We start from the raw sequence: 27303 nt of genomic DNA, 5'->3' as shown, positions 1-27303 counted from the left end.
GCATTTGCAAGAATCACGAGATCACTATAAGCAGTTATGACTCAGGACGTTGGATCAAAAGCTAGGAGATAAGATGGCGTAGCAGTAACTAATAATGAAAATTTTGTTTCATGAAAAGAAACACAAATCACATGAATACTGCCAAATTTTGTAATACATGCACGGAAATTGGGATAAGTTTAGGTCAAAATCATGTTGTACACTAAAGAGTCAAACAGGCCATGCCAGCAGCAACCCAACCAGGTTCAGCACGTTTCTTAACAGACATGCTGAGCACGTTTCTTAACAGACATGCTGAGCCAGGCCGACTGGCTTGGACCATGACTGACCTAATTGACTGTTAAACAACACTAGGTTACAGGACTCTCTCCCTAGTCCCTACTAAATATCTTGTTAATCTCACACAAGATTGTTTTTCTAAACAATTCCTGAAATCCGGATTCACAAACCAAATCCAAGCAAAGCAGGTGCCAATTCTAATAGAGGCTCCACTGAACTTGGAGCAAACTTCCTTGCAAAGAGGAAACAAAGAGATGAATGGTTGTCATTGTATGAACAGTTCTGCCCATCATGAATTCTCTTGAGAAAGGCTTCGCTTATATCACTCCTGCCGAAGGTTGCTGGGTGAGCACCACCTCTTGACCAATCCACCCAAGTGACGCTTCTGTTCGCCAGACGATGGGCTGACTCTATGGTGAGCATGGTGGGGAAGTAATGCTCGTCCACATAACAATGTGGCCTGCAGAACCTTTCAAACTTCTGATAATAAGTGGTGTCCTTGACTATGGTAACGGCCAATTTCCTATTCACTTCAAACCACTGAGACCCCTTGCGCCATTGCTCAAGGTTTACTTCTGGAGCCATGTTTGGATTATACCTGCCCCGTCCGTATGGTCCTGGATCATCATACACTCCGATGAAGCTATACTTTGATTTCATCAAGTATTGGTAGGTAATGTTGAAATTTGACAATGGAATGCATGACTCTGACAACAGAATGAACCGTTCATTTGATAAATCAAGTAGCGCATTTGCAAGGAGCCGCTTTTCAGCATCACACATACTCATCTGCCCCCACTCAGACACCTGAGAACAGATGTTCAAATCAATAACATGAAAAAAAGAGGAAACAACATACAAGTTGGAAAACAGGAGTTAACTGAAATAAATTGTGAAATGGAATAAATACCACAGTAAAAATGATGATTCATTTCCCAGGATTATATTGTTTAGTAACTTAAGACTTGGTTGTTGTTGTTGTTGTTGTAGTAGTAGTATATTGTTTAGTAACGTACTCAAATAAGTGCACAAGTCACATGATACATTGTCGCTAGAAGAAAATTGCTATAAACTGATTAACTGTCACGAGGATCAAATCCGGAAGAAGCTAAATTTTATTGGGAAATGCTCCATGTATCCAAGAAGCTAAGTACATCTTTGTTTGCCTTTAATCATGAACACATTTTAAACGCATAATCATAGCACACGAAAAAAGACTGAGTTAGAATAAATTACCTCCGAGGTCTTGAAATGCCATTTTATTTCAGTTTTAATTTTATTAGCAGTACATGATATATTTTGCATGAGTCTTAGTAAGAACAGATTATTGTAGAAATCTATACAAGAGACACTCGTTCCATTGTTAATCATTAAGGCTTTTCATATTTTATCTTCTCACCATGAGAGATCACTAACTGAGACACTATCCCTGTGAGATCAGCGACTGAATCACACTGAAATATCTTGCATCGTCACCTACTTAGAATCGTCTTGGCAAATTCTTACCCTCGAATTTGATAATAATAGAGTTGAATGAATTCTCATCATAATTGAAATGGCCTCTTAACATATCTTACACAAAGCACAATTGCTCTTTTCCAAGTCCAGACTCATTTAAACACATACAAATATACATATTTTCTAAATAGATAATTTGATGGTAGTAACTACATCAGTCAATGTCCTTCAAGTGTATCCAAGCATGGATCTGTAAGCCTTCTGCGTATGTGCATTTGCACTGAACCTAATATTTTAATAAGATTCCCTCTCCAGATGTCATTTGTCTACTCAACTGCAATATTTTACAAGCAATTAATGAATTCTTGTTTGCTCTCTAGCACAACTTTGGACTATTTCAAGGAATTGCATTATAACAGAGTTCGTCAAAAGTTCCTAGTCACAATAAAACTAACAGTAAATGAAACAATTATCTCAGCAGGAAGTACAACCTCAAGTCATAGTAATCTTAAAATAGGAGGGTAATGACTTTGGATAAGACCAACTACCACAGTGTTAGAGGATGTGGCCCAATAGAAAACTTCCAGTAAAGTGCGCTATTTTCTAATCTAGATGATAAATAATGTAAGGCAAGCCCAAGGCAGTGAAGGCAAGAAATCTAAAATTTTGATTAATACACAGGAAATGATTAGATGGATTTTGCTGGCATGAGCATGCAGGACAGACTATCCTAATACATGACTTTCCTTAAGGATTTCTACTTCTCACTACTCAAAATCAACTTGCTAATATGTCCTCCACATAGAGAGAAATCAATATAAGCTTCACTTAGCTGTTTATATAGTACTAGACAGTGTCAAATGTTGAAAATTGAAAATATAAGAAAGAACCCTATTATGATCTTTTTCCACATCTCCTCCCATTGTTTTTGATCCTTATGTTCAATTTGCAATGAAATCCTACCAAGTATTGATTAACAATGTGTTCCAACTGAAATTATTAATACAGAAACTTCTACAACGGTAGCTAAAACTTAAAAAAATGGCCATGTATTTGATATTAGACAGTATTAGAAGTTAAAACTTCCTTAAATTGGATCATGCACGTCTTTCCCAGATGCTACTTTACTGGACTAAATATTTCCTCAACTTAAAGAAATTAACTCGTTGGCTCAAAATATTACTTGTGACTTCATTTTAAAATGCATTTTGATTATCCATTCTAAAATGTCCTAGAAGACCCAAAATATAATCTTGGAATCAAAATTTCAAAAGCATATGCAAATGGTAAGTCCATTGCATACCACATACATGAGATGTATCAACCTGTAATACTTGTCCGGACCTATATTCCCATTAACATCACTATCTTATCCTACTTGAAGAAAACTATTTTGACTCCTTAAATGAGGATTGTACTTATGATTTTTTTTCATCACTGTTTGGTCAGAAAAAGGGAGAGCATTAGCTTTGGTCAGAAACGAGAGAAGAGATAGAATCATCAATAACATGCTGTTTGGAAAGAGGAAAACCCACTTGTCTCTCCTATTCGATTGGTAAACTAATCCGGGTGCAGGTTAGGGACAGTTAGGAGAACTCTCATCCAGAGGGTATGATTAGACAAAATAGTGGAAAGGGGCCATGATCAGATAAAAATAGAAAATGGAAGAACTGATCCAATAAATAACTCATACTTTGGTAGAAATTAATAGGTAGAGGAAAGAAATAATATAAAACTTTTTGATTATTTTATTACTAAAGTCAATAGACTTATTTATACAAATTGTCCAAAACAATAATGAAAAGATTAAATAAGACATACAATCATAATAATTATAAACATAGTAATATAATAGACTTGGAAATATTATTTTTCCTATTTGATTCATGTCGATCTTGATTGTGTGCCAAATATAATAAATCTCAATTGATTGAAATCAATTAGAGATTATTTCCATTATTATTATTACCCCTGACAAACTCAACGGGAGTGCCTGAACGTTAAGTTTGAGTGCTAACTTGGTGAAACGTTGTCTGATAATGACTTGGTAAATATATCAGCAATTTGATCTACCGTAGAGATATAAGAAATCGAAAGTTGTCGAGTCGCCACACGCTCGCGAACAAAATGAAAATCAATCTCTACATGCTTGGTACGAGCATGAAAAACAGGATTTGCCGCAAGATAAGTCTCTCCAATATTATCACACCATATTTTAGGGTAGTAGTTGGGAAAAAGTATAATTTTGAAAGAAGAGATTGTAGCCAAATAATTTCTGATATTGCGTTAGCGATAGCTTTATATTCAGCTTCAGTACTCGAGTGAGAGACTATAGGTTGCTTCTTTGAAAGCCAGGAAACAAGATTTCACCCCAGAAATATAGCATATCCACTAGTAGAACGTCTATCTTTGGGAGATCCAGCCTAATCTGCATCGGCAATCAACTCTCGTGAAGATGACGATATAAAAAAAGACCATATAGAATAGTGTCTTTGAGATATTGAAGAATTCTCTTAACACCTTTCCAATGATGTTCAGTAGGAGCATGCATAAATTGACAGGTACGATTCACATAGAAAGCAATATCGGGTCGTGTAATTGTGACATATTGTAGGGCACCAACAATACTACGGTAGATCTAGGGTCAGACATCGAATAGGAGGATGAAGGTGCAGTGAAACCACCCTCAATGATTGGTGTGGAGATAGGACGTGCACCATCTATTTTATCTCGTTGTAGGAGCACAGAAATGTATTTGCTCTGAGAGAGAAGACAACCTTCAGAATGTGAAAGAAATACTATGTCAAGGAAAAAACGAGCATTGCCAAGATCCCGAATAGGAAACTCTTGACGGAGAAGATGTAGTAAAGTAGTAATGTCGTTTTGATCACTACCGGTTATTAATATATCATCCACATAAATCAGAACAAATATTGAAAATTCCTCATTACATTTGTAGAATAGGGAAGAGTCTGTTTTTGAGCCCGAAAATCCTTGAGTATGAAGCCAGGTAGATAGACGATGAAACCATTGTCAAAGACCATATATAAACTTCTGAAGTTGACACACGTGTTGAAAGTTGCAGGTGGATGAATCCAGGAGGTTGCTCCATATAAACAGTTTCTTCAAGGTGTCCATGAAGGAAAGTATTGGAAACATCTAATTAGCGTATTGGCCAATTGGAGCTTACAGCTATAGATAGTAGCAATCTGATAGTTGTAATTTTGACGACTAGACTAAAAGTATCATTGAAGGCAATACCTGGCTGTTGATTAAAGCTTTTAGCAACAAGGCGAGCTTTGTAACGTTTAATAGAACCATCTGCACGATACTTAATTCAGTAAACTCATTTAGAGTCCACAATATTCATAGATGGGGTACGAGGGACTAAGCTCCAGGTTGCATTACGAAGAAGAGCATCAAATTCTGTAGTCATCGCAGCACACCAATTTGGATCTTTGACTGCCGGTGTAAACTTAGAAGGTTCAACAAAATTTGAAGAAGCAATAAGAGCACGTGGAAGAGGATAACGAGTGGAAACTGGTTAACATCGTGCATAAATATCGCTTAGAGGAAGCATCCACCGAGGAATATCATCATCATCAGAGCTACTCGGAAATGAGTGGTTAGACGGATGAGAATCAGAACTAGAGAGTGGATCACCACTAGCCGCCGAGTCTACAGGAACTTGTGGAGATGGAGCAGGACCCAAGATACCATCCCCCCTTATACTTTTAATATGTCCATGAATCAATATGTGGGGCTTCTAGTATATTGCTTGGTGATATTAGATAGTTGCCTTGATTATCTGAAGGAGGATCTGAGGTAGCAACTGCAAATGGAAACAGAGATTCATCAAAAATAACATGTCGAGAAATATATATCCGACCGGTCGAAATATGGAGGCAATGGTACCATGATGCAAATTACTATAACCAAGGAAAACATATTGTAAAGAGCGAGGGTTTAACTTGTGCTTAGAGTAAGGTCATAGCCAAGGATAACATGCGCAACCAAAGATACGAAAGAAGGAATAATCTGGAAGACAATTATAAAGTCTTTCCAAGGGACACTTATTTTGAAGTAGTGGAGTGGGTAAATGATTGATAAGGTAGACTATGGTTTGGACGACATCATCCCAAAATTTAAGTGGAATTGAGGCATGATTAAGAAGAGCTAAGGCAGTTTCAACCACATGACGATGTTTTCTCTCGGCGGATCCATTTTGTTCAGGAGTGTGGGGACAAGAGACTCGATGGATGATGCCAGAGGAAATAAGATGACGATGAAACGCTTGATACTCTCAACCCCAATCAGAATGAAGGGAGAGGATTTTACAATCAAAATAACGCTCAACTTGTTTTTAAAAGCGACAAAAAATATCAAATAGATCAGACTTTCTTTTCATAGGAAAAATTTAAGTAAACTTGCTGAAATTGTCAATAAAAATAACATAATAAAGAAAACCCTGATTAGATAGAATAGGAGTAGGACCCCGCACATCAGAGTGAATAATTTCTAAAGGAAAACTAGAAGCGCAAGAAGAAGACACAAAAGGGAATTTATGAGATTTTGCTTTCATGCAAGCTTCACATAAATGAGAAGAGGAGGCTAAAGAAATTGGTAAACCATACTGGTTAATGATATTCTGAACACAACACGTAAAAACGGATGACCAAGACATGTGTGCCAAGAGAATTTATCAGTGCGTTCTCCAACAAACGCATTAGTATAGGTGGGTTGAAGATGATAAAGACCATCTTTAATATTTCCTGGAAGTAGAATATTTCCTGTTGTGGGATCCTTCACAAGACAATGATGAAGATGAAATTCAAAGAACACATTATTATCAAGAGCAAACTGACGGACGGAAAGCAAATTTTTAGTAATAGAAGGCACATGAAGATTGTTGCGCATGTGAAAAGTACGACCATATTAATGAAAGGATGTGTTTCCAATGTGAGCAATTTGCAAACCTGAGTCATTGCCTATTTGTATCATGTCGGTCCGTGATAAGGTGAAGCTTCTGTGAAAATATTATATTCCGGTGTAACATGATGAGTTGCTCCAGAATCCAGATGTCATCCTGAGGTTTTAGGAACTGATGACATTGCATTAGGAGGGATGGAGAGTAAAAATGCACCAGAATTAGATGATTGAGTACAGGATTGCCAAGATGAGGAAGAGGGTCGACTTGATGACACAGGTCCTCCTCGAAAATTTGAATCATATCTTTTATAACAATTTTGAGCATAATGACCATAATTAAAGCAAATCTGACAGCGTCCTCGACTTCGACCTCTACGTCGACCCCGACCTCTGAAACCTCCAAACTGATTTTGGTGACCATATTGGGGAGAAGGCTGATTATGTTGATCAAGTTGTAGAGCCTTGCTAATCATGTGTGCCGATAAAGATAGAGAATCTGATATCCTTTGAAATTGTATTTGTAGAAGTCTTTCATGAGAGGATAACATACCATGAAGCGTTTCAAGTGACACTTGATCCATGCGAGTCGTCACACTGGGAACAAAGCTATCATATTGAGGACCTAAACCTGCAATAACATGCATTAATAGTTCTAGATCAGAGATTGGATGTCCAATTGTAGCTAGGTGGCAATGGTCTTGACTGATTACATATAGTCATTGATGGAGGCATCTCCTCGTTGTACAGACTGTAATTGTAGACGAAGTTGGAGAACTCGTGCTTGAGAGTGAGATACAAAAGAATAATCAAGAGCTTCCAAAACCTAGCGCGAAGTGTTGAGCCCAACGAGCATAGGAAGTATAGACTCAGTAATTGATGAAATTAACCAAGTCAAGACTAATTGATCCTTCTTAAACCAAATAATATAGGATGAATCATCCTTTTGAGGTGGGGATAAACTACCATCAACATGACCAAGTAAATTATGGACACAAAGTAAAGGAAGAAATTGCAATTTCCATAGTAAATAATTATCATGGTTAAGTTTAACGGAGAAAGAAGGAACCATAGGAATTGAAAAAAAGGTATTTTACGATGATGAAGAGATTTCAATAGACTCGAGAGAAGACATTTTTTTTCTCTCTCTGTTTTTTTTCTCACTTTTTTTCTCACTTTTTTTTAATCCAACCGAATAGAAATCTTAAGAGTAAAACATGAAAGCGAATAGATACACTAATCAAAATCCAATTTTTTTTTAAATTCAATGCAGAGAATCGAAAACCAAACTAGTAGAAGAAAAAAAAAATTGTTACTGTAGTTGTCGAAGTTCCTGAGGTTGCCGCACAAAACTAACAAGAAAGGACGTTGGTGATGAGACTGCAAGATGTTACTGGAGCACGCTAATCTTTGGGTTGCTCCAAGTTGCTGTTGTGCTCTAAAATGTTCATGTTGTTGTTGACTAATGTTGTAGAAATCTAGTGCTGGAATTGAGGTGCTGGAAGAGGAATTAAAGAAGGATGAAGCTAAATTTTGAGGGAAGATAAGGAAAAGGAAGGATCATCGCTCTAGTACCATGTGGAAATTAATAGGTAGAGGAAAGAAATAATATAAAGCTTTTTGATTATTTTATTACTAAAGCCAATAGACTTATTTATACAAATTATCCAAAACAATAATGGAAAGATTAAATAAGGCATACAATTGTAATAATTATAAACATAGTAATATAATAGGCTTGGAAATATTATTTTTCCTATGATCTTGATTGTGTGTTAAATATAATAAATCTCAATTGATTGAAATCAATTAGAGATTATTTCCATTATTGTCATTAACTTCATCGTCTCTTTCACTTTTTTGTCCTTCCATACAAACAATGCAGAGCATATCTGCTTGCTATGTAAGTAGCATTAACCAAGTGTTTTTAGAAATGATGCATTCTCTGTGTGCTGCATTATCTAGATATATTTCCAAAGACTATGTTTGGTAAGTGCAACCATTTGTGAAGGATGATCTACAACTTTTTTTATATAATTTTTTAGAGGAAAAATAACTGATCTACATTAAATTTGAACAGAGCATAAAGCAAGTTCATAGTAAGAGACAGCGAGTTAAGAACAACACAAAGTTCAGTTTTAAATCGTGACTTCAGCGATAGTAGAATACCTTACTGGGGATCTGCCTCCGGTAGAAAACCGAGTTCGAGGTGAAGTTGGCCTTATAAGATGGCTGTGTATGGAGATAGACCGAGTAACGACCTTCGTTCCCTCTAAAGTACCTCTCCCAGAGCGGAGAAAGCGGCAGCGGCCCCCTTGTCAAGAACATAAAAGCGAGCTTGGGAACCCTCTTGAACGGGTACCTCTTCACTTGGGGCACCCACGACGCTCGCCACAGGAGCTCCTCGTCACTCATCGAGTGCATCAGGTCCGACGGCGGCCGGATCCATTGCTCCAGGCCGCCCGTATCCTCGACGCAGGGCTGGAACGAGGTGCCTACCACCGGGAACCCAATCTGCAGGCGGGTAAAGTACATGGCGAATACCGAGAAGCCTCCGGCGAGGGCGAGCACGGGGAGGATGATCTTGAGGAACAACCGATGGGAGGCGCGGGGCTGCAGGTAAGCGGATCCTCTCGCCTGCGCCAACTCCTTGACATTGTCGGAGGAGGAAACCCTCGGTTGCATCATCGATAGATCATGGGTTAAAAAAGGGATTCAGCATCGACGAGATGGAGAAAAATTTAGCAATGGAACAGGATTCCAGATCGATGGACGAATCGAAGCCGACAACCGCGACTCGAAGATTTGTACAAATATGGTAGATCTGTGAAGTAAATGAAGCAAGAGGAAGGCTCGCGGTGAACGTTGACTAGTGATGACTGACCATTAACGGATGTCAACTTCTGCCATGTAAAGAATTGCAAACTGTAACAAAGGAGTGGGCTGGGCTGGACAAAGTTTTACCGTCCTAATACTCAATTATGCTCACCTCAAGGTATATTCCATTAGGGACCCCATAAGGAAAACCCTAAAATGGGATGGATTCGGAGAGTTCGTGTATGAGTTCAGATTTATTGATTTTTTAAATCCCGTAGTTGAACGGAATAGGTATGGGGATACTATTTTATATATATATATATAAATATAAAATTAATATTAGTATTTATATGTCATTAAATTTGTAGTGGGGAAGGAGATGGGGAGAAGAAGTTAATTCCCATGGAGTGGGGAATAGGAATTTCTCAATTAAACAAAGTCGATGTCCTATTATCATCCCTAGGTTATGTAAAAAATAAATAAATCATGGATTTAGTTTATAACACATGGTCAAGTGATTAGGGATGGAATAATTTTTACAGTGATGCATAAGCTATCAGTTAATTTCTCCATAACTTTCATAAATGATTAGAAACGCAAAACAAAATATTAGAGAAAACACTAAAAACAAAATCCTTTACATTATAAAATCTGAAAAAATATCTTACCTTCTCCCTAAGCAATCATTTTTATTTTTATTTTTATTTTTTGGATCGAACTCGCTCAAACACAAGGCCAATTGCTGAAGAAAGGCAGAGAAGTCCAAATTTCACCATGCATATTTTTACATAATTCGGACTCCGTGTTAAATTAGAAATAAATTAAAAATGCCAGCTTCGAAATAACCACTAATCCAATGTGGGCCCGCCCTTCTGGCATTCAGAGCTTTTTGTACTTGGAACTCGATCCAAATGGGACGTATTATTGATTTTGAGTATTACTTAGATAGATTGCCTTCGAATGCAAGAATTACTTGATAAGGAGGGTCTATCCTGCAGAGAATAATTGCACGAGATCAAAATCAAGACAATCGACATTTAAATATCATCGGTCGGTCGGACGATCATACCTCGACCGGAGGAGAAGGTTCCAGTCCGATCCCAGAGGGAGAATGTTCCGATCTGATCCCGCCTTTGACACGGAGAAATGTCAAATGATCGACGCTCAAGGAAGTAGTGGACGTCGGATAAAAGAGGAGACGATGTACAGAAGCTGAGTCGAGTAGCTACCCCATTCGGTCTTGCGATAGGACTCGGTATTGGCACAATGGAGCTCCGATCGACCGAACGAGACAAAAGAAGAACGGAGTTACGGTCGAACGACAACATGTACAGAAGTAGCGAAGTTCTGATCAAGCGAACAAGGCATAGGAGTAGCGAAGTTCCAGCTGAGCGGACGGGACACAGGAGCAGCGAATTTTCGGCCGAGCGGCCAACCCGCTCGGCCTAGCAGTATACTCCCCTCGTTATCCATCGATATCCTTTTGGGAGTTAGTGTTGCTGACACCGGACATGGACAACCAGAAGATCGTACGGCAGGAGCTTCCACTATCACTTTAGAGATATACTCAGCCTGTTAAGGTACCGCATCAAGGATACTTTATTGATAAGTCTTTTCAGGAAAACTTTGGGAAGCGTGCTCATCTTGGGGAGCGTGCACGAGCGCTACTCTATATAAAGGGGGTCCAATTATCGGGGTAGAGGTACACAATAGACATTACTCGTGCTACTGTTCATTCTTATTGCTCCGCCTTCTACTTCATCGTCGGCGACTGACTTGAGCGTCGGAGGATCAACGCCGGGGACCCCTTCCCTGACTTTGTACTGACATAATCTATGTTATAGGTCGTAACGAAATCTACAGACAATCAGTAAAAATACCATATCCCTAATTTTCCTTCTCATTAATTTCAAGACAGGATCGTTATTTATTGAGGATTAAGCTGGTCTAACAATTTATAGGTAGTTTTAAAATGCCAGGAATAAAAATCACGTTCAGGTATATCGATCGATGTATTAGGTATCAATTCTCTAGCTTAAAAAAGAATGAGAAAACGAGCAATAACCTTTACAAACTTTTCAATGAGCAGACCAAGTTAATTAACCGGCGATCACATTAACCGCTGTCTTCGGTGATTTTCCGGCAAACGCGAGCCTGACGGTACACTTGGCCTTCTCCACAATAGTAACCCTGCTCCGGCGCGCAGTGCTCGTCGCGGGAGCAAATGCAAAGGCCTTCCAGCGCACAACCGTTGCCTTCCACCACAACCTCCTTCCCTCGTAGTCCCAGCACCGCATCCGTCCACTCCGAGGAGAACAACCCCTCGCCATCGTACCTGCGCATCACCCTCAAGAACTTCTGCAACCTCGCTCCCAATTTGTCCTTCATCCCGATGAACCCCACGTTTCTGTTCTTCCCCCAGTGCGGCAACCCGCGGTATTTGAACAGCGCCATCTGCTCGATCTCCTCCAGCACCTCCTCGTGCAGCCGGGCCTGCCGCGGGTCTCTGGCGCGGTAGTAGGTGATGTCGACGTCGACAGCGTCCTCCGTCTTGCCGAGATAGGCCGTGGAGTTGCGGACGAAGCGCATGAGGAAACCAAAGTAGAGGTCGGGGCCGCAGAGCGCGCCGGAGTTGGCGTCGCGGAGCTTCTTCACGTCGGCGACGAAGTCGGTGATGTTGGCGAAAGGGATGCTCACGGCGGTCTGGTGGTAGAAGAGTCCCTCGAACCGCGGGTCCCATCCGCAGGCCGTGACAAGGCCGTCCTCAGCGCTCCGCAAGCAGGTTAATTCAGGATTAACCCGCAAGCACGAACCTGTTTAGAATTTCCCTTAAATTAATTAAGGATTGCTAATTAAGTCGAAAACCATAATTAATGAACTATAAGATTCGTTAGTCAAAATTAATTAATTAATGCATGCCGGAGCTTTGCATGTCGCTTTGGTTTCCGATGACCGGATAACCGGTGAATCCAAGCAAGCCGCCGCCGCCGCCGTTGTTTTTGAAGCCCATGCCGAGCGAAATGAGAGTCTGTACTTGTAGCTTGGACAGCACGCATTTGATATTTGCGTCTTCTGTTACTTCCGCTAATTTTTCTGCTATTTATTTAGTAAAGTTAATTAATAATTACGAATAAATTAGATAATTAATTAGGTAGAATTGCGATTAGATATTGTGCGTCGACATGACCTGCGGCACGAGCGGAGGCGATGAAGAAGGTGGGCTGAGGTCGGAAGCCTATAAAATCATTTCTGCCCTTTCCCTTGGCGGTGACGGGGAGTTTGAAGTCGTCTCGGTAGACGACGATGGCCTGAGAAGGATACCAGATGATGTCGCCGTAGGGCGTCGTGGCGGCGAAGGACGAGATGGATTGCTCGAACGTTGCGTCGCTGACGACCCTGTTGGTGACGGACCGCTTGAACATCGGTTCTAATTGGAGGGTCACCTGAGTTTAAAGTTAATTAATTGTCACAAATGAATATTAACATACAGTTTAATGTTGTATTTGCACTACATGTATACACGAAATTCTACTTATATGAATGCAAAGTTAATCTGACGACATTGTATACATGGAAATTTTAAAGAAAAGGGCAAATAAAAGTTACACGCCATTTTATTTTCGGATATCTAGTAATTAAGGACCGTGCTCTGATTACGCATGACGTATCGAAGTGATTAATTAATAATCGATAAAACTGGGGATCGGTCCATTGCATTGGAGATTAGTATGTTTTATGTATGCAAAAAAAAAAAAAAGTTATAGAATATATATAACTAATATTAGTTTAATTAAGAACCTGAGAAATAACTCCGAGAACGCCGAGAGAAACCTTGGCGGCCAAGAGATCAGGATGATGCTCGCCAAGGCTCACGATCTTGGCGTAGTATCCATCTGCCGATGGGACAGCACTGGGGACCACCAGCCTCATCCCCACCACGTACTCGTGCACCGCCGATCCCTTGCCGACCGCCGAGCTGCCGTGGGAGCCGGTGCTCAGCAGGCCGCCCAGCGTCACCCCTTCCCAGTACGGAGAGTGCGGCAGCGCCATCCCGCGGGCCGCCGCCGCGTCGAGGAGCGACCGAAGCGTGATCCCTGCCTCGAACGTCATCCTCGCTCCGTACGCGTCGGTGCTCACCGTCCGGTTGAGCCGCTGGGTGCTGATGAGGAGGCCCGGCCGCCCGTCGGGGCCGGCAGGGCACGACAGCTTCGGGATGCTGTGGGAGTACACGGTCACCACCTTCACGCGATGCCTCTTGACGGCGGCGTCAGAGACGGCGCGCAGGAGCTCCTCCTCTGTGGAGGGGTAGGACACGGCGGTGACGTGGCAGGTGCTGCGATCGGGAAAGGCGCCGTAGGCGTTGGTGAGGGTGCAGTTAGTGTTCCCGGACTGGCACAAGACGACCGGCCCCGGAGGCGAGGCTTGGACGACCAGGAGGAGGTGGAGCATTAGGAGGTGAAACAGGGCAGGGAGGGTGGAGAATTGCAGGGGAAGGGACGGAGCAGTACGCATGCTTGTAATTGACTCTGGCCCAGGCGGCAAGGCCGAAGCTCATCTTCTCATGTTTGCAGTTCCTTCCCTATAAATAAACTCCACGTGAGCCGCCGCTGTCTTACGTTGATGGCTTGTTGCTGCTGTTCTTGATTGTTCCAGGCCTACATTTGAAAGTCATGCTTGCCTTTGACGAAAACCGCGTCAGATTACACATGCGTGTTGGAGCCTATCTCGCCGTTCAGTTTTAGCTCTATCCCATTTTGGGGGACTTAATTGTTTGTTCGACAAGAAATGCAAATTATGGCGCATAACATTAGAGGAATGGTGGTATTCCATAATGTAATGTTATTTACTATTTGGAGTATTTTTTTATTCGTCTCCCGTACGACAGTTTTAAAACAGTTACAGTCCACTAATCCATGTATTTTTTTTTTTAAGAATTAGATGTATATTTTGGTACTTAATTGAAATTATAATTGAATTTAAACATATAAGTATTATCCAAATCAAATGGCTAATAATTCTCCTAAAATATTAACAAATTTTTTTTTACATAGTCATTACTAAGTTCATAATATTTATTGATTTTATTTAGAAGCTGAGTAGATAGATGACCGATGATAAAATGAGAATATTAACGAAGGAAGGACTGGGAGTATTTCGCTATGCTAATAAATACGTTAGAAAGCGAATTTAGGATCAACGTCTATTCAACCTCTCTTCTAGCCGACCATCGATCTCCAACATCTTGCTCATGAGAAGTGGAGAGTTGAGCCTTGAGAGTTCGACTAGATCTTGTTGGTCCCTTGATAGCCGATAAGAGGGAGATAAATTGCCCTGTACAATCTAAAACAAACAAAATACCTTTCTCAACTTTTCAAACTAAATTAAGAAATATTTATTTAATAATAAACTAATTAAAAAGAAAGTAAAGGTAGATCATATTTACTTGATTTTTAACCAAGGAGGTTGCTAATCCAAGACAAATGAAACTCATCTATCAAATTTCCTTCTAGCTGAGAAACCTCTTACAATAGTTTAAGTACTAGATCACAAAGTAGAATAGAAGAGAAGATTGTTTACAAGTGTTGTTTTGACTACCAAGATTGGGGCTCTATTTATAGCCTTGCTCCATGTGCTTGGAAGGGTTTCGAACATCTGAGTATGGATAAAACTTTATCCACAACGCAATTGATCGCAACAACTCGATCTGGATAAATTTCTCTAGTCCGGGTGCCTAGAACAGCTCTGGGGCCCTGGACCGCCTTCGCATAGGGATGCCTCGCTAAGGTACCCTGGTTAGACCAGACTGGTCTGAGAGCCTAGACTTCGGGCTCCCAAAATACTTGTACTTTTTTTAGAATTAGATGTGTATTTTGGTACTTAATTGAAATTATAATTGAATTTAAACATACAAGTATTACCCAAATCAAATGGCTAATAATTCTCCTAAAATATTAAAAAAAAAAGCATTTACATAGTAATTAAATAAGTTCCTACTATTTATTGATTCTGTTTAGAAACTGAGTAGATAGATGACTCATGACAAGACGGGAATATTGACGAAGGAAGGACTGGGAGTCAGAAATTAGGGACCTGGAGCTAGGAACTGCAGACCTATGCACACCACAGGCAGAGTCAAGGGGAACGTTAGAGTGAGAACAGCGAGGGGTCCCTAGCGTAGACACTCCGACACTCAAGTCAAAACCGGTAACAAATATGAAAAAGGATGAACACTAGAACAGTAATGTAGATATATGTGTGTGTGTGCATACCTAACCAACAGATACTGCCCCTCATAATCTCCGTAATGATAAAGAGTTAGAGAATGTCAGGTGTCAGAATATGTCGAATAGTGGAAGATGTACGACTGCCCTCCCTTAGGCAAAGGAAAGTTCCATGGCGTGTATATATTGGATTGAAAATAATTTAGATATCTCCACAATGGTATGATATTATCCACTTTGGGCCTAAGCCCTCATGGTTTTGCTCTTGGGCTCTACCCAAAAGGCCTCATTCCAATGGAAATATCTTTTTTCTTATAAATCCATGATCTTTCTCATGTGTTTTCAATGTGGGACTATGTTTGCAACCTTGCAACCCCAACAATCCCCGCTCAAACAAAGGACCACAGGCTTCCCACGTCCGATCCTCGACCCACCAGGTCTTCCTGCCCCTTGGTCCACTTGACCTACTAGGATTTCCTTGCCTAGCCGCAACTAGGACTTTCTGTCTAGTGTCTGGTCCTCTTGATCCGAACATAGGAGCCTCCACTTTCTTTATTCGAGGTCAATATTATACTCACATGGCTCAATCAGACCATAGCTCTTGTGCACAGTCGGCGGTTAAACCTTCTGGCAGTCCGGGCTCTGATACTAATTGTTGGATCGTGAAATTCAATAGTGGGGTTGAATATCGATCGAAAAATTCATAGTCGAGTGCACAGTGGAAAAGTAAAAGAACAACCCTAATAAGAACCGGTTTTACTTGGTTCGAAGCTTTCGTCGACTTCTACTCCAAGGCCCGCACTCGTTGAGTGCTTTCGTTGGGTAATTCACTAGCAGTTCACAAAAGATTACAAATGCAAGTATACGAACTTAAAAAAAAAAACAAATACCGACAACAAAATAAAGTAAAGAAAAACTCTTGGCGGCACGTTGTCGAAGGAGCTTCGCAGCTTCGTAGGAGCACATCACAGTAGAGCAGATGTTGTTGTTATTCTTTGCTCTAAGGCTCACCCTCCTTATATAGGATGCTTCGGGCGCCCGGATCCCTTCCGGGCGCCTGAATTGTGACGTCGTCGGATCAATCATCGCGTTCCAAGCTGTCGAGGATAGAATTTGCCTTCCAGGCTCCCGTACCACCTTTCTCTAGAAAGTCCTTTTTCTGCAAGAAAGAGTTAGTCCGAGGTAAACTAATAGTTAAACTACCCTGCAAAATAGAAGTTAGCACAATATAATAAAAGAATAGTAATTATATTCTGTCTCACTGAGACCGGAATCTAGTCAAGATCACAACTTAGATTTTCAAAATGGTTCTAAGTTGGATCGGCGCCTAAGTTCCCTAACCGGGAACACGTCCTCACAAAGTCACTCCCCTCCAGTGACTTACCTTAACTGACCTGCCAGACGTCCGGTTAGCCCGTCGACCCTTCTGGACTTTGTGTCAGCTATCAGGTCAGCCTGTCGACCTAGCTGGACTTCGTGCCAGACATCCAGTTAGCCCGTCGACTAGTCTGGACTTCGTTCCAGCTATCAGGTCGACCCGTTGACCTAGCTGGATTTCGTGCCAGCTATCAGGTCAGCCCATCGACTTAGCTGGACTTCGTGCCAGACATCCGGTCAGCCCGTCGACCAGTCTGGGCTTCTCCTGCACACTTAGTTAAAGTGTTAGATCACAATGAAACTAACTTAACCTACTTTGTCATTCATCAAAACCTGAGTTAGACCGTTAGTACTAACCGTACCAACAATCTCTCCTTTTTTGATGTAATGACAACCTGAGTTAGACCGTTAGTACTAACCGTACCAACAATCTCCCCCTTTTTGATGCAATGACAACTTGAGTTAAGTTAGTGAAAAAAAATACAAAAAGTAAGCAATCAATTAAGATGATTTTTTAGGTTAGGGTTTAGGGTTTGATATTTTGTATTTTGTTTGTTAACTAACTTAAATCCCACCTAATCCTCCCCCTTTGATATTTATCAAAAAAGAATATAGAATAGATAAAAATAAATAATTAAGTGAAAGAAAAAAAATCAAAATTGAGAATCCGAACTAAAGTCAGATTGACTTAGGGGAGTTTCTAGTAGAAAACATAAAAAATTTACTTTAAACTTCATCTTTTAGCTTTTTCAAAAATAGTTAAGTTTGAAAAATTTAGCTAACTTAGAAAAATAACTTACTAACTTTGTAGAATTCAAACTTTATCTACTAGTTTTTTGAGAAAGAAATTAAAAATAATTTTTAAATATAAATTTTATAAAAGTTAATTTTCCAATATACCTATTTTACGAAAAGAAGATTAACAAAGTCAAGTTTATAAAATCTAAATTATAAATCTAATTTTTAAAATTAAATTTGTAAAATAGAATTTTCAAAATTAGATTTGTATATAAATTTTATAAAAGTCAACTTTTTATGAAACATAAGATTATAAAATCTAATTTTCACAGATGATAATTCCCTTCCTTAATTTTATAAAAATTAATTTTCAAAAATAAATTTTCAAATATATATATATCTTGTCTCACATATGACAATTCCCTTCCTTACCGGGTTCAAACAAATCAAAACAAGATCGAACAAATCAAAACAAGATCGAGTTGATAATGTGCATAGTAGAAATATGAATGAAAACAGGGGTAAGTAGGAGATTTTATTATCAACGGGATTTTAGTTTCTTATTAGAAATCTCATCATAAGTTTATTGAATTATATTGTTGTACATGTATGATATTAATAAATATATTAAAATAGACTCACATGTAGTTATACGGAAAATATGTAAATTTAGGACTTACATTACACTGAATTAAATTGATTAATGTGCGAGCATGGTCTGTACATGTCGAATGTCAGACCGATCGTGACAAAATTTACCCAAGTTAATGAACTAATATTTTACCACATTTTTTACTACGGCTCAAATGTAAAAAATGGAAGAATTAATTGAGATTAATTTCATCGGATTGAAACCGATGTGTAATAATGGCTGACGAGTAATGACCTTGACCTTATTCGGCCAATTACTATCGCCAAAGGCTGAGATCCTTATAAGGAAGAGGTCATTAGTAGAGCGAAAAGAGAGAACTTAGAGCAAACCCTCAAGAAAAAACTTCCACCTTCATTCTCCATTTCTTCCTCTTTACCATGTACTCGCTCGGCATATTTATTTGTGATAGTAGTCAGGTACAATCTTAGTTTATCATGATCCATCAGTATTTAGTGGTGATCACGGTGTACTGTTGTATTATGAGAAATAGATGACCTAAAAGAATTTCAAAGTACAATCAGAGGTAAGACGAATTTATTTTAAGAAAATTATGTTGAGCACAGACCTCAAAATCTCCCTTGGCGATCAACTCTCGACTCGATGACACTACTTCCCGACTTAGGGTAGCACTCAAAGTCTTTGCTTCCCAATTGAAGTACTCGGTAGCTACACTCTGTATGTATTTGGACGACTCTACTTTCTGACTCGACACACGAAACATTCGGCTGACTCCATTATCCACTCAGACTCAGTTAGAACTCAAGATTGGCAAAAAGAAATAATATCTTCTAAATAGTCTAGCAGCTCGACCTAATTCCTAATTGGTAAGATCGATTGTTTGAAATTATCTATTCAAAGTTATCTCGATAAATAAATTAAAATTAATTTTATATGATTTTAATTTAGTTAAAATTCACAGATTGTCGGTGTTTCGATAAATTCTTCCCTTTTTATTCATCAAGGAGAGATTATTCGCCCTGTTTTGTTGTTTATTTGACGTGTGGTCTCCTTCCTACTGTTCGAGACTGTACCTCGTGACCACTGACCAGAGAATGCCTACATGCCTCCCGAGTAGCCGTAGATCTTGCATTTTCGACGAGAGATCCTACACCTGTTTCTGTCACCGTTCCTGGCCTTCCTCGCGGTTTTCTAGTGCATGCTAACCCTCAAGTCTCTAGTCGAGTTGTTATCGTTCTGACGTTCTCTGATCTCAGTCATTTTCATGTAGCGTGGAGGCGGGGAGGTTTAATTAGTTTGGATTAGATCTCCTCTCTCGATACGGGCCGTTAGGTCACTCATTATTTTACCTTTTCCCCCGAATCTTTTGTGAAGCCTAGGAGGAAGAGGGGAGTGATACCGTGCTTAAGGCTTTGTCACTGGTGCGGAGATCGATCGAGCTTAGGTGCATATTGTGTTTGTTATAATAACGATTTGCTTCCTTTTGACTGGAAACGAGGAAGCCGCATCTCAAGAGCAGGGCTCGACGTCGCCTAGAGGAGAGCAAAAGGGCGCTCTCAACTCCAGTCCTTCCTTCCGTCGTTCCCTTCCCTCCTGTAATCTTCGCTTCCTCCGGTTTCTTCTCTTTTTTCTGGACCAAAGGTCGAGTCTTGTGACGCATAGCTGAGTTCTTGACCATCAAGGATGCCGCAGTACCGGCAGCAGGGTCAGTGGAGGCTGGAGGGCCGCGGGCAGGTCATAGATCTGCAGACTGCCGTTAAAGATGGGATCCTTGGCGGCCGCAGCGGCGGAGGCCTCTTGGCAGAGAAAGACGGAACCTTGGTGACAGCAGCGGAGAAGTTCGACCTCAAGAAGATGGTCGACGAACTCGACTCGGCGGTGGGAGAGGACGTGCCCTCGGTGTTTATCTGCCCCATCTCACTCGAGCCCATGGTGGATCCTGTGACACTCTGCACCGGTCAGACTTACGAGCGCGCCCACATCCTCAAGTGGATCTCGCTCGGGCACCTCAACTGCCCCACCACCATGCAGGAACTCTGGGACGACGATGTCACTCCCAATCACACCCTCCGCCAGTTGATCCTTGCTTGGTTCTCGCAGAGGCACCTGCTCTCGAAGAAGAGATCCGAGGATGTCCAAGGCCGCGCCGCCGGGCTCGTCCAAAGCCTGAAGAAGGCCAAGGGGCAAGGCCGAGTTCAGGCTCTCAAAGACCTTCTAAAGCTCATCCTCGACCAACCTTCGGTTGAAAAGACAGTAGCGGACTCCGGCGGCGTCACGCATCTTTCTTCTCTCCTTGGCCCATTCACTTCCCACGCCGTTGGCTCCGAGGTGATCGCCATTCTTGTAAATCTTAGGTTGGGAACCGATGCGAAGACTAATCTGATGCAGCCTGCGAAAATTTCGCTCGTTGGGGACATGCTAAATGAAGGAACGATCGATACTAAGATCAATTGTACTAAGTTCATCGAAATGCTGATGGGGGAGAAGAGCTTCCGGTCAGAGTTTGTATCAAGCCCCAGTCTTTTGGTGGCGCTGTTGAGATTGGTGAAGGATGAACGACATCCAAACGGCATTGCGGCGGGGCTTAGCTTGCTCAAATCAGTCTCCTTCCACGAGCATGTCCGGAGCTTAATTGTCAGCATCGGAGCCGTACCTCAGCTCGTGGAGCGACTGCCAAATCTGCTTCCTGATTGCTTGGAACCAGCTTTGCACATATTGGATAATCTCTCTGCAACTGCAGAAGGCCAAATGGCATTGAAGAATTGCCCTCAAACCATTCCAATTGCCGTGAAGCTTCTGATGACATCTGAAGCTTGTACGCGACATGGGGTGTCTATATTGTGGAACATCATTAACCTTGCCCCTGATGTATGTGCTTCACTTGCCATAGAAGCCGGTCTGGGTGCGAAGCTATTGTTTGTCATCCAGAGTGGTTACGATGCAGAGCTAAAACAGAGGGCTGCCTATCTATTGAAGCTCTGTAGCCTCAATTATACCACTACCCTCTTCATGTCAAAATGCAAGCTAACCAGGACAATTCAATAACAGAAGATGACCATTGTACAATGCTTTCAATTTGTTTCTAGAACTTGATGAATCTCTGGCGATGCTTAATTTTTGAGTTGGACCGGCTACATTAATTGCTAATGGAAGCAAAGAAGTAGATGTACTGGAAGAACAATGGCCGACATATTGCTTCTTCTCAGATGTACAGTGTGTATACTTGTAGATCTCATTCATGCAACAAGAAGAAAGCATATGTACATAAGAGCAAAGCTCGGATCCAATGCTCAGTGATGTAGATGTTGTCTCATTAAGTTGGTCAGTCTCGGTTACCAGGTATCATTGTTACCTGTGATTGTAGTGATTAATTTTCAGAACGTGGGTTTGGGGAGAGATTGTAATATTCTTTCTGTAATTGTTAATTTAAACTGCTAGAAATTAACAACTTCATTCTGTTTCATCAAGTGAATCATTCTACAACAATGCCATCACCACCCTTGCACCCTAAATGTTGCAGTCTGTCATGCATATTGTTCCTGTCATTACATTAATTGATGCATATTCTTCGAAGATGGTAAATTTTAGCGACTTTCACCATAATTTTGTTGAAGATAATAATGAATGGGGGAACAGTCGACGGAAAAGCCTACAAATGCGGTTGGATTTGAGATGAGAGTTTGGCGTATGATTGCAGTGGTGAATGAAAGGAAAGGAGATTGAATCGAAGGGTGCATGCCAATAATGTTAGCTTATGCCACAGTGCACGCCGGTCCAGTCCTGCTTTTAAGTCCAAGGCCCCATGGAGAGGTGTCAAGGAAACAGTTTTCAGTTTATGGGGCAATCTGGCCACATGTGGTTGTTCCCCCTAACCAACACTTCTCATGATGAGGTTTTGTTGGATGCAAACAAATGCCAGTTGGGACACCAATATTCTGTTCAATTCAATTCAGTGTTTTTTAATTCGAACTATTCGGTTAAAATGCCTTTCCTCTAATACTTGGATTTACGTTTTTCATCTTCAGACTTGTTCTACACAGGTTGTGTAAATTGGTGACAATCCGTGACGGGTTTGACCCTTTACCGTTCACTGCCTGTCTGAGCTTGTTGAACATTTTTTCCCCCACGTATAAAAAATCTTTCATTTTTAATATATATATATATATATATATATATATATATATATATATATATATAATGTTATATATATATAAAATGTGTTTAAGCCGTTTATTACTAAGTAATTAATTTACTGTGATACGGGACATAAAGGTGGGGTCCGATAAAGTCAGGTAATCAGAAGTTAAGGGGACATGACAGTTAGAAGTCAAGGGGACGTGACAGTCAGAAGTTAGGAAGAAAGAGTTAGACGACCAGACGTCATCAGTCACATAATTCCGTCGGGTATTGACAGATTAGGATCCCAGGTCAAAGATATGAGATACGACCTGAAGTAAGGTCTGACCTTTCCCGACTGGTCTAGTTTCCTCAACCCGATTTGTATAAACAGGCTTGATACTTTCAGTAAAATAGCTCTCGGTCGACCCTTCAGTACTCCAAACGTGAAAGATGAGACACTCATCGCAGACTGGGGCCAGGCGCCACACCCTAACGATCAGTTCGAACTGCCCATAACTAAAACCGGGTGGGACAAAAGGCACTAGGCGACAATAATGCCAGGGAATCGTAACCGCCTGTCATGAAATAACTGTCATATGACAGGGAATATTCAGTGGCTCGCTGTCATCTGCGAATAGAACCTTCTCTCAATCCATAAGATGTCGCCATGTGTCCTCCATCATCCGACAGGCCCTGACACCCGACATTCTCTGACAGCAGTCAGGTTCCAGAGGTACACAGTATCATATAAAAAGGGAGGTCCTCTCCCTTACACAGGTATGCTCTTTTGCACATTCGCACTTGTCTTCTACAGTTCTTTTTCCTTCGTACACTGTTCTTCTTGGGGAAAAAATATCTGACTTGAGCGTCGAAGGGCCTGCGCCGGGGACTTTTTTTCCTGATTTTTGGTCTCTAATGTTCTGTGTGTTGGACAATACAAACAATCTGTTGCCGGAGATTTTAGGGGACTTAGTTGAATTTAAAACTTACACGGAATTTAAATCCAAGTCTGCAGAGTAGAAGAGCAGGGTAGGTCTGCAGAGCAGCAAACCAGAACGGCAGGGCAGGTCTGCAGAGCAGCAGACCAGAACGACAGGGCAGGTCTGCAGCGCTGTAGTGTGGAAGACCAGAGTGGCAGGGCAGGTCTGCAGAGCGACAGACCAGAGCAGCAGAACAGATCTGCAGAGTGGCAGACGAGAGCAGCAGGTCTGCAGAGCAGAATGACCAGGTTTGTAGAAAGGAAGACCAGGTCTGCAGAGCAAAATGACCAGATCAGCTGAGCAGAATGACCAGGTCTGTTCAAGCAGGTCTGCAGAAAGGAAGACCAAGTCTGCAATGAGACAGACCAGACAGTAAGGTAGGGGAATGAGGAGGAGATCTTCTACCTTCTTCGCTGTGTTATTTGCGTAACCTTTTGCCTGTGGTCGCAACTTCCTTATATAGGAGCTCAAGACCAAAGCATAGCAGTAATGATCAATTAATGATCATTACTCAACGCCGCATCTGTTACACAAACAGTAAAAAGATATATGTGGTAAAATGTTGGTTGTTCCGCTTGGGCAAATTTTTTCCCGACCGGTCAAGCATTCGTGTGCGTAGGTTGCGCTCGCGCACGAGTCAACTTGGTTCAATGCAATCCAGACCCTGTATTTGCACCCTCCCTACGAACCCAAGTGTGAGAGAGAGCCTCTCCCCATGCATTTGTTGACATCTTCAATGTATGTGAATTAATATAAACCAACAAAGATGCCAAGAAACTCCCAATGTGGAACTAAAATCCCATGCACAATAGAGCTTCTTCTCTTCCTTCTCTTCTCCATTCACATTTATTCAACACTGTGTGTTTTTTTGAGTGTGCGCAAAGTCTAAGTACCATCGGTTAAGTCATCGCCGTCCTTCAGTTTCATGTGCGGGTCTGTTTTCCAATGCACATATGCTAGGGGTGTTCAGGTCGCCTCTTCGTCAATGCCAGTAAGAGCTCAGTCGATTTTCATTTGACTCAGATTCCGGATAAGATCATACTGCATCTTTCATTCAAATTCGTTCAATATTTTCATTCTCTAATCTCTTAGATTGTACATTTTAAATTACACCTTTTCCCTCAAATTATCCATTTTTTTTTCACTCTTGTTCTGCTACTGAGATTTAATGAGATCTGTTCAAATCTCCATTCGCGTTAAAATGGCTCAACCAAACCACATCTAGGACTAGGACGTTACCTATATATCTACATCAGATGTTCTGGGACGAAAAACCATATTTATACTTGATGTTATCTGAGAATGGAGACATTTGATTCGTCGATAATTTGCTACTATTATTGTTCCGTAGGAAGGTCAAAGGTGGTGTGACATCCGTTCTGTAAAGAAGAAAATTTATAGAAAATGAGTTAGAATGATAACCAAGGAAGTCTGAGGCAAAGTCACTCTGATGTTTAAGTCATCTCTTTATGAAGAAGAAAAAAATTAGGATTTTAAAATATGGGCGTACGTACCTTTGTTCATCAAAGTTGACTACCTTTTATAGGACCGGATCTCTCCAGCACGTTCTTCCCGTGTCCTCTTGTTTCTCACTGTCGTGGTCACGTTCTCCGAAATAAATGCCCATTACGATTCATCTATGTGAGTTAATAGCTACGTTTTCGCCTTTCTCACGATAACAACTGCATTATTAATTATTCCCAAGGAATAGTGTAACACTTCTTTACTCTAGTTCTTAATAGCAGTGACTGTTTCAGTTTAGTTTGAGGGAGTTGAAGCATGAGTCGAGAGTCGGTAATCGGTAGCATGGGGTAACCCGAGGTTGGGAGTTGTCGGGAGTTGGCCAACGAACGTAGCTTGGAGTAGCTGAGAATAACCACCGAACGTAGCCTAGAGTCAGAAGTCGGAAGTAGCTGGAAATCGACCACCGAGCGGTAGCCAGGAGTCGTCAGAAGTCGGCGACCGAGTGTAGCCGGGAGTCATCCTTGGTGACCAGACAACTGTAGCTCCGAGACAACTAATTGTAATTTAGATTTTAGTTAAGTAGAACAATTTGCTTAGCTTACATGACATTATTGACAGTATTATCTATTTCACGCGGTATTAAGAACATATACATCAATTTTTCTATAATATCCTTAAAGTTTCGGATAAACCATCTATTTTATTAAATTTAGATAATTATTTTTCACTACATATTATATTAACTACTCTAAAATTTTCATGATCTTTATTATTATTATTATTTTTATCTCTATTCTATTATTTTATTATTTTTCTCTCTCGTTATATAATATTTGTTTTTCATTACCCAATTTATTTCCTTTATTTTTTCAAATTAAATGATATTTTAATGTTTAGGGAATGAATTTAATTCCCTAAATTTAGAAATTAAAAATACTATTCATAAAATATAAATTTAAGGAATAAATAAGGTAATTAATGTAAAAAAAATGTCTATAAAATTTAAGATAAATTTTATATTTAGTACGCTGATATAGATATTTAAGTAAAATGGTACTAATGATTATATAGAGAGTTTGTACGACTATTCATGCATAGTATGATAAAATAGTCAATTCATCTATTTTAGTGGTGATTGCGTAAAAAAGTGAGTATATTCATTGTAGGTAGGTATTTTTTTATTATCTATTCTTAGGTTATGTGAATAAATATAAATTACTTTGTTAGTTTATAGTCGACCGCTAAGTTGCTAGGAGTTAGAAGAATTTTTTTCTCCCCAGCATGTGCCTATTTAAATTTGGTCTCTCCCATTGTAAGCAATCTGTCACCCTCATATCTCTTGAAATTTGATTATGTTTCATTATAATAAATCTATTCTCCTCTAATTAACTAGAAACTATATATAGAGACAACTTTGAATCACGACTTCCTTTACACAATCATTTATTCACATGACATATATTCGAATTATACTAGATTAGACATCTATTCGTGCTGATTGAGATGTCTGAGTAAAAAAAAAAAACCAAGACATTATACAAAAATTGATTTCCATTCAAAGAAATAGTACAAAACCTCCATTCTTAGCAATCGTGTGACCGGTAAACAAAATGATAAAATTGAATCACTTAGTTCATTATTTTGTTGCTCAAACCACCATTTAATTTAAAATATAAAATTATGTCAAAAAGTCTCATTTTTATTTGAATAAATTAACATGATATCTTAAACTTTCATAGCAATAAATTTAAAGATATTAACAACTAACTATCTCTATCTATCGCACTCTGGGTATATATAATATAACCTTGACTTTCAACATGCAGAGATATAATTTCAATGTTCAAATAATTAAAGAAAATTAATTTAGTCATTACGCACATATTATTTCTAAAGTATAATATATGAATAAGTATAAATTAGTAGCATATAGATTTATAAATTAGATTTAGTGTGTCAGGCTAATACAGTAGTATAATGTAACAACAAAAAAAAATATAATATTTTATCTTAGCCAAAAAAAATATCCAAAAATATGTAATAAAAGCTTTTCCACTTAATCCTAAAATATAAAATTAAAGAATACATATTATTTATATAATAAAAAATTACTAATAACTTTTAAAATAATTTTGAATGTAAAAAATAAATAAATATTAACATAATTTAATTTTAAATTTTGCTAAAGTTAAATATTTAAACATCTAAATTATTAATTATATATTATGACAAACAACTAATAATGAAGAACCTAGTTAAAAGTTCAACTAAAGATTTGAATAACAAAATTTAATTTAATATTTAAACCGATTTG

The 27303-nt window shown here is 39.8% G+C and overlaps 2 protein-coding genes and 1 pseudogene across 2 annotated transcripts; 1 reads left to right on the top strand and 2 right to left on the bottom strand.

The window, feature by feature from the left end:
- Positions 1 to 115: 115 nt before the first annotated feature.
- Positions 116 to 9536, bottom strand: LOC122017577 (glycosyltransferase BC10-like). The gene is made up of 2 exons (XM_042575225.1): positions 8833 to 9536; positions 116 to 1086 (listed from the first exon to the last, which is right to left on the bottom strand). The coding sequence occupies exons 1-2, from the start codon at positions 9349 to 9351 to the stop codon at positions 442 to 444; spliced, it is 1164 nt and encodes a 387-aa protein (XP_042431159.1). The 5' UTR covers positions 9352 to 9536; the 3' UTR covers positions 116 to 441.
- Positions 9537 to 11547: 2011 nt separating this feature from the next.
- LOC122015685 lies at positions 11548 to 14014 on the bottom strand (annotated as a pseudogene).
- Positions 14015 to 19570: 5556 nt separating this feature from the next.
- On the top strand, positions 19571 to 21889 carry LOC122014315 (U-box domain-containing protein 30-like). The gene has a single exon (XM_042570511.1). It carries the CDS (start codon positions 20110 to 20112, stop codon positions 21469 to 21471), a length of 1362 nt encoding a protein of 453 aa, XP_042426445.1. The 5' UTR covers positions 19571 to 20109; the 3' UTR covers positions 21472 to 21889.
- Positions 21890 to 27303: the final 5414 nt, after the last annotated feature.

The sequence above is a fragment of the Zingiber officinale genome, chromosome 8B (genome assembly GCF_018446385.1).
Source record: "Zingiber officinale cultivar Zhangliang chromosome 8B, Zo_v1.1, whole genome shotgun sequence".
Taxonomy (NCBI): Eukaryota; Viridiplantae; Streptophyta; class Magnoliopsida; order Zingiberales; family Zingiberaceae; genus Zingiber; species Zingiber officinale.
The sequence above is the reverse complement of the archived record's forward strand: the minus strand, read 5'-3'. Positions and strand labels throughout refer to the sequence as shown.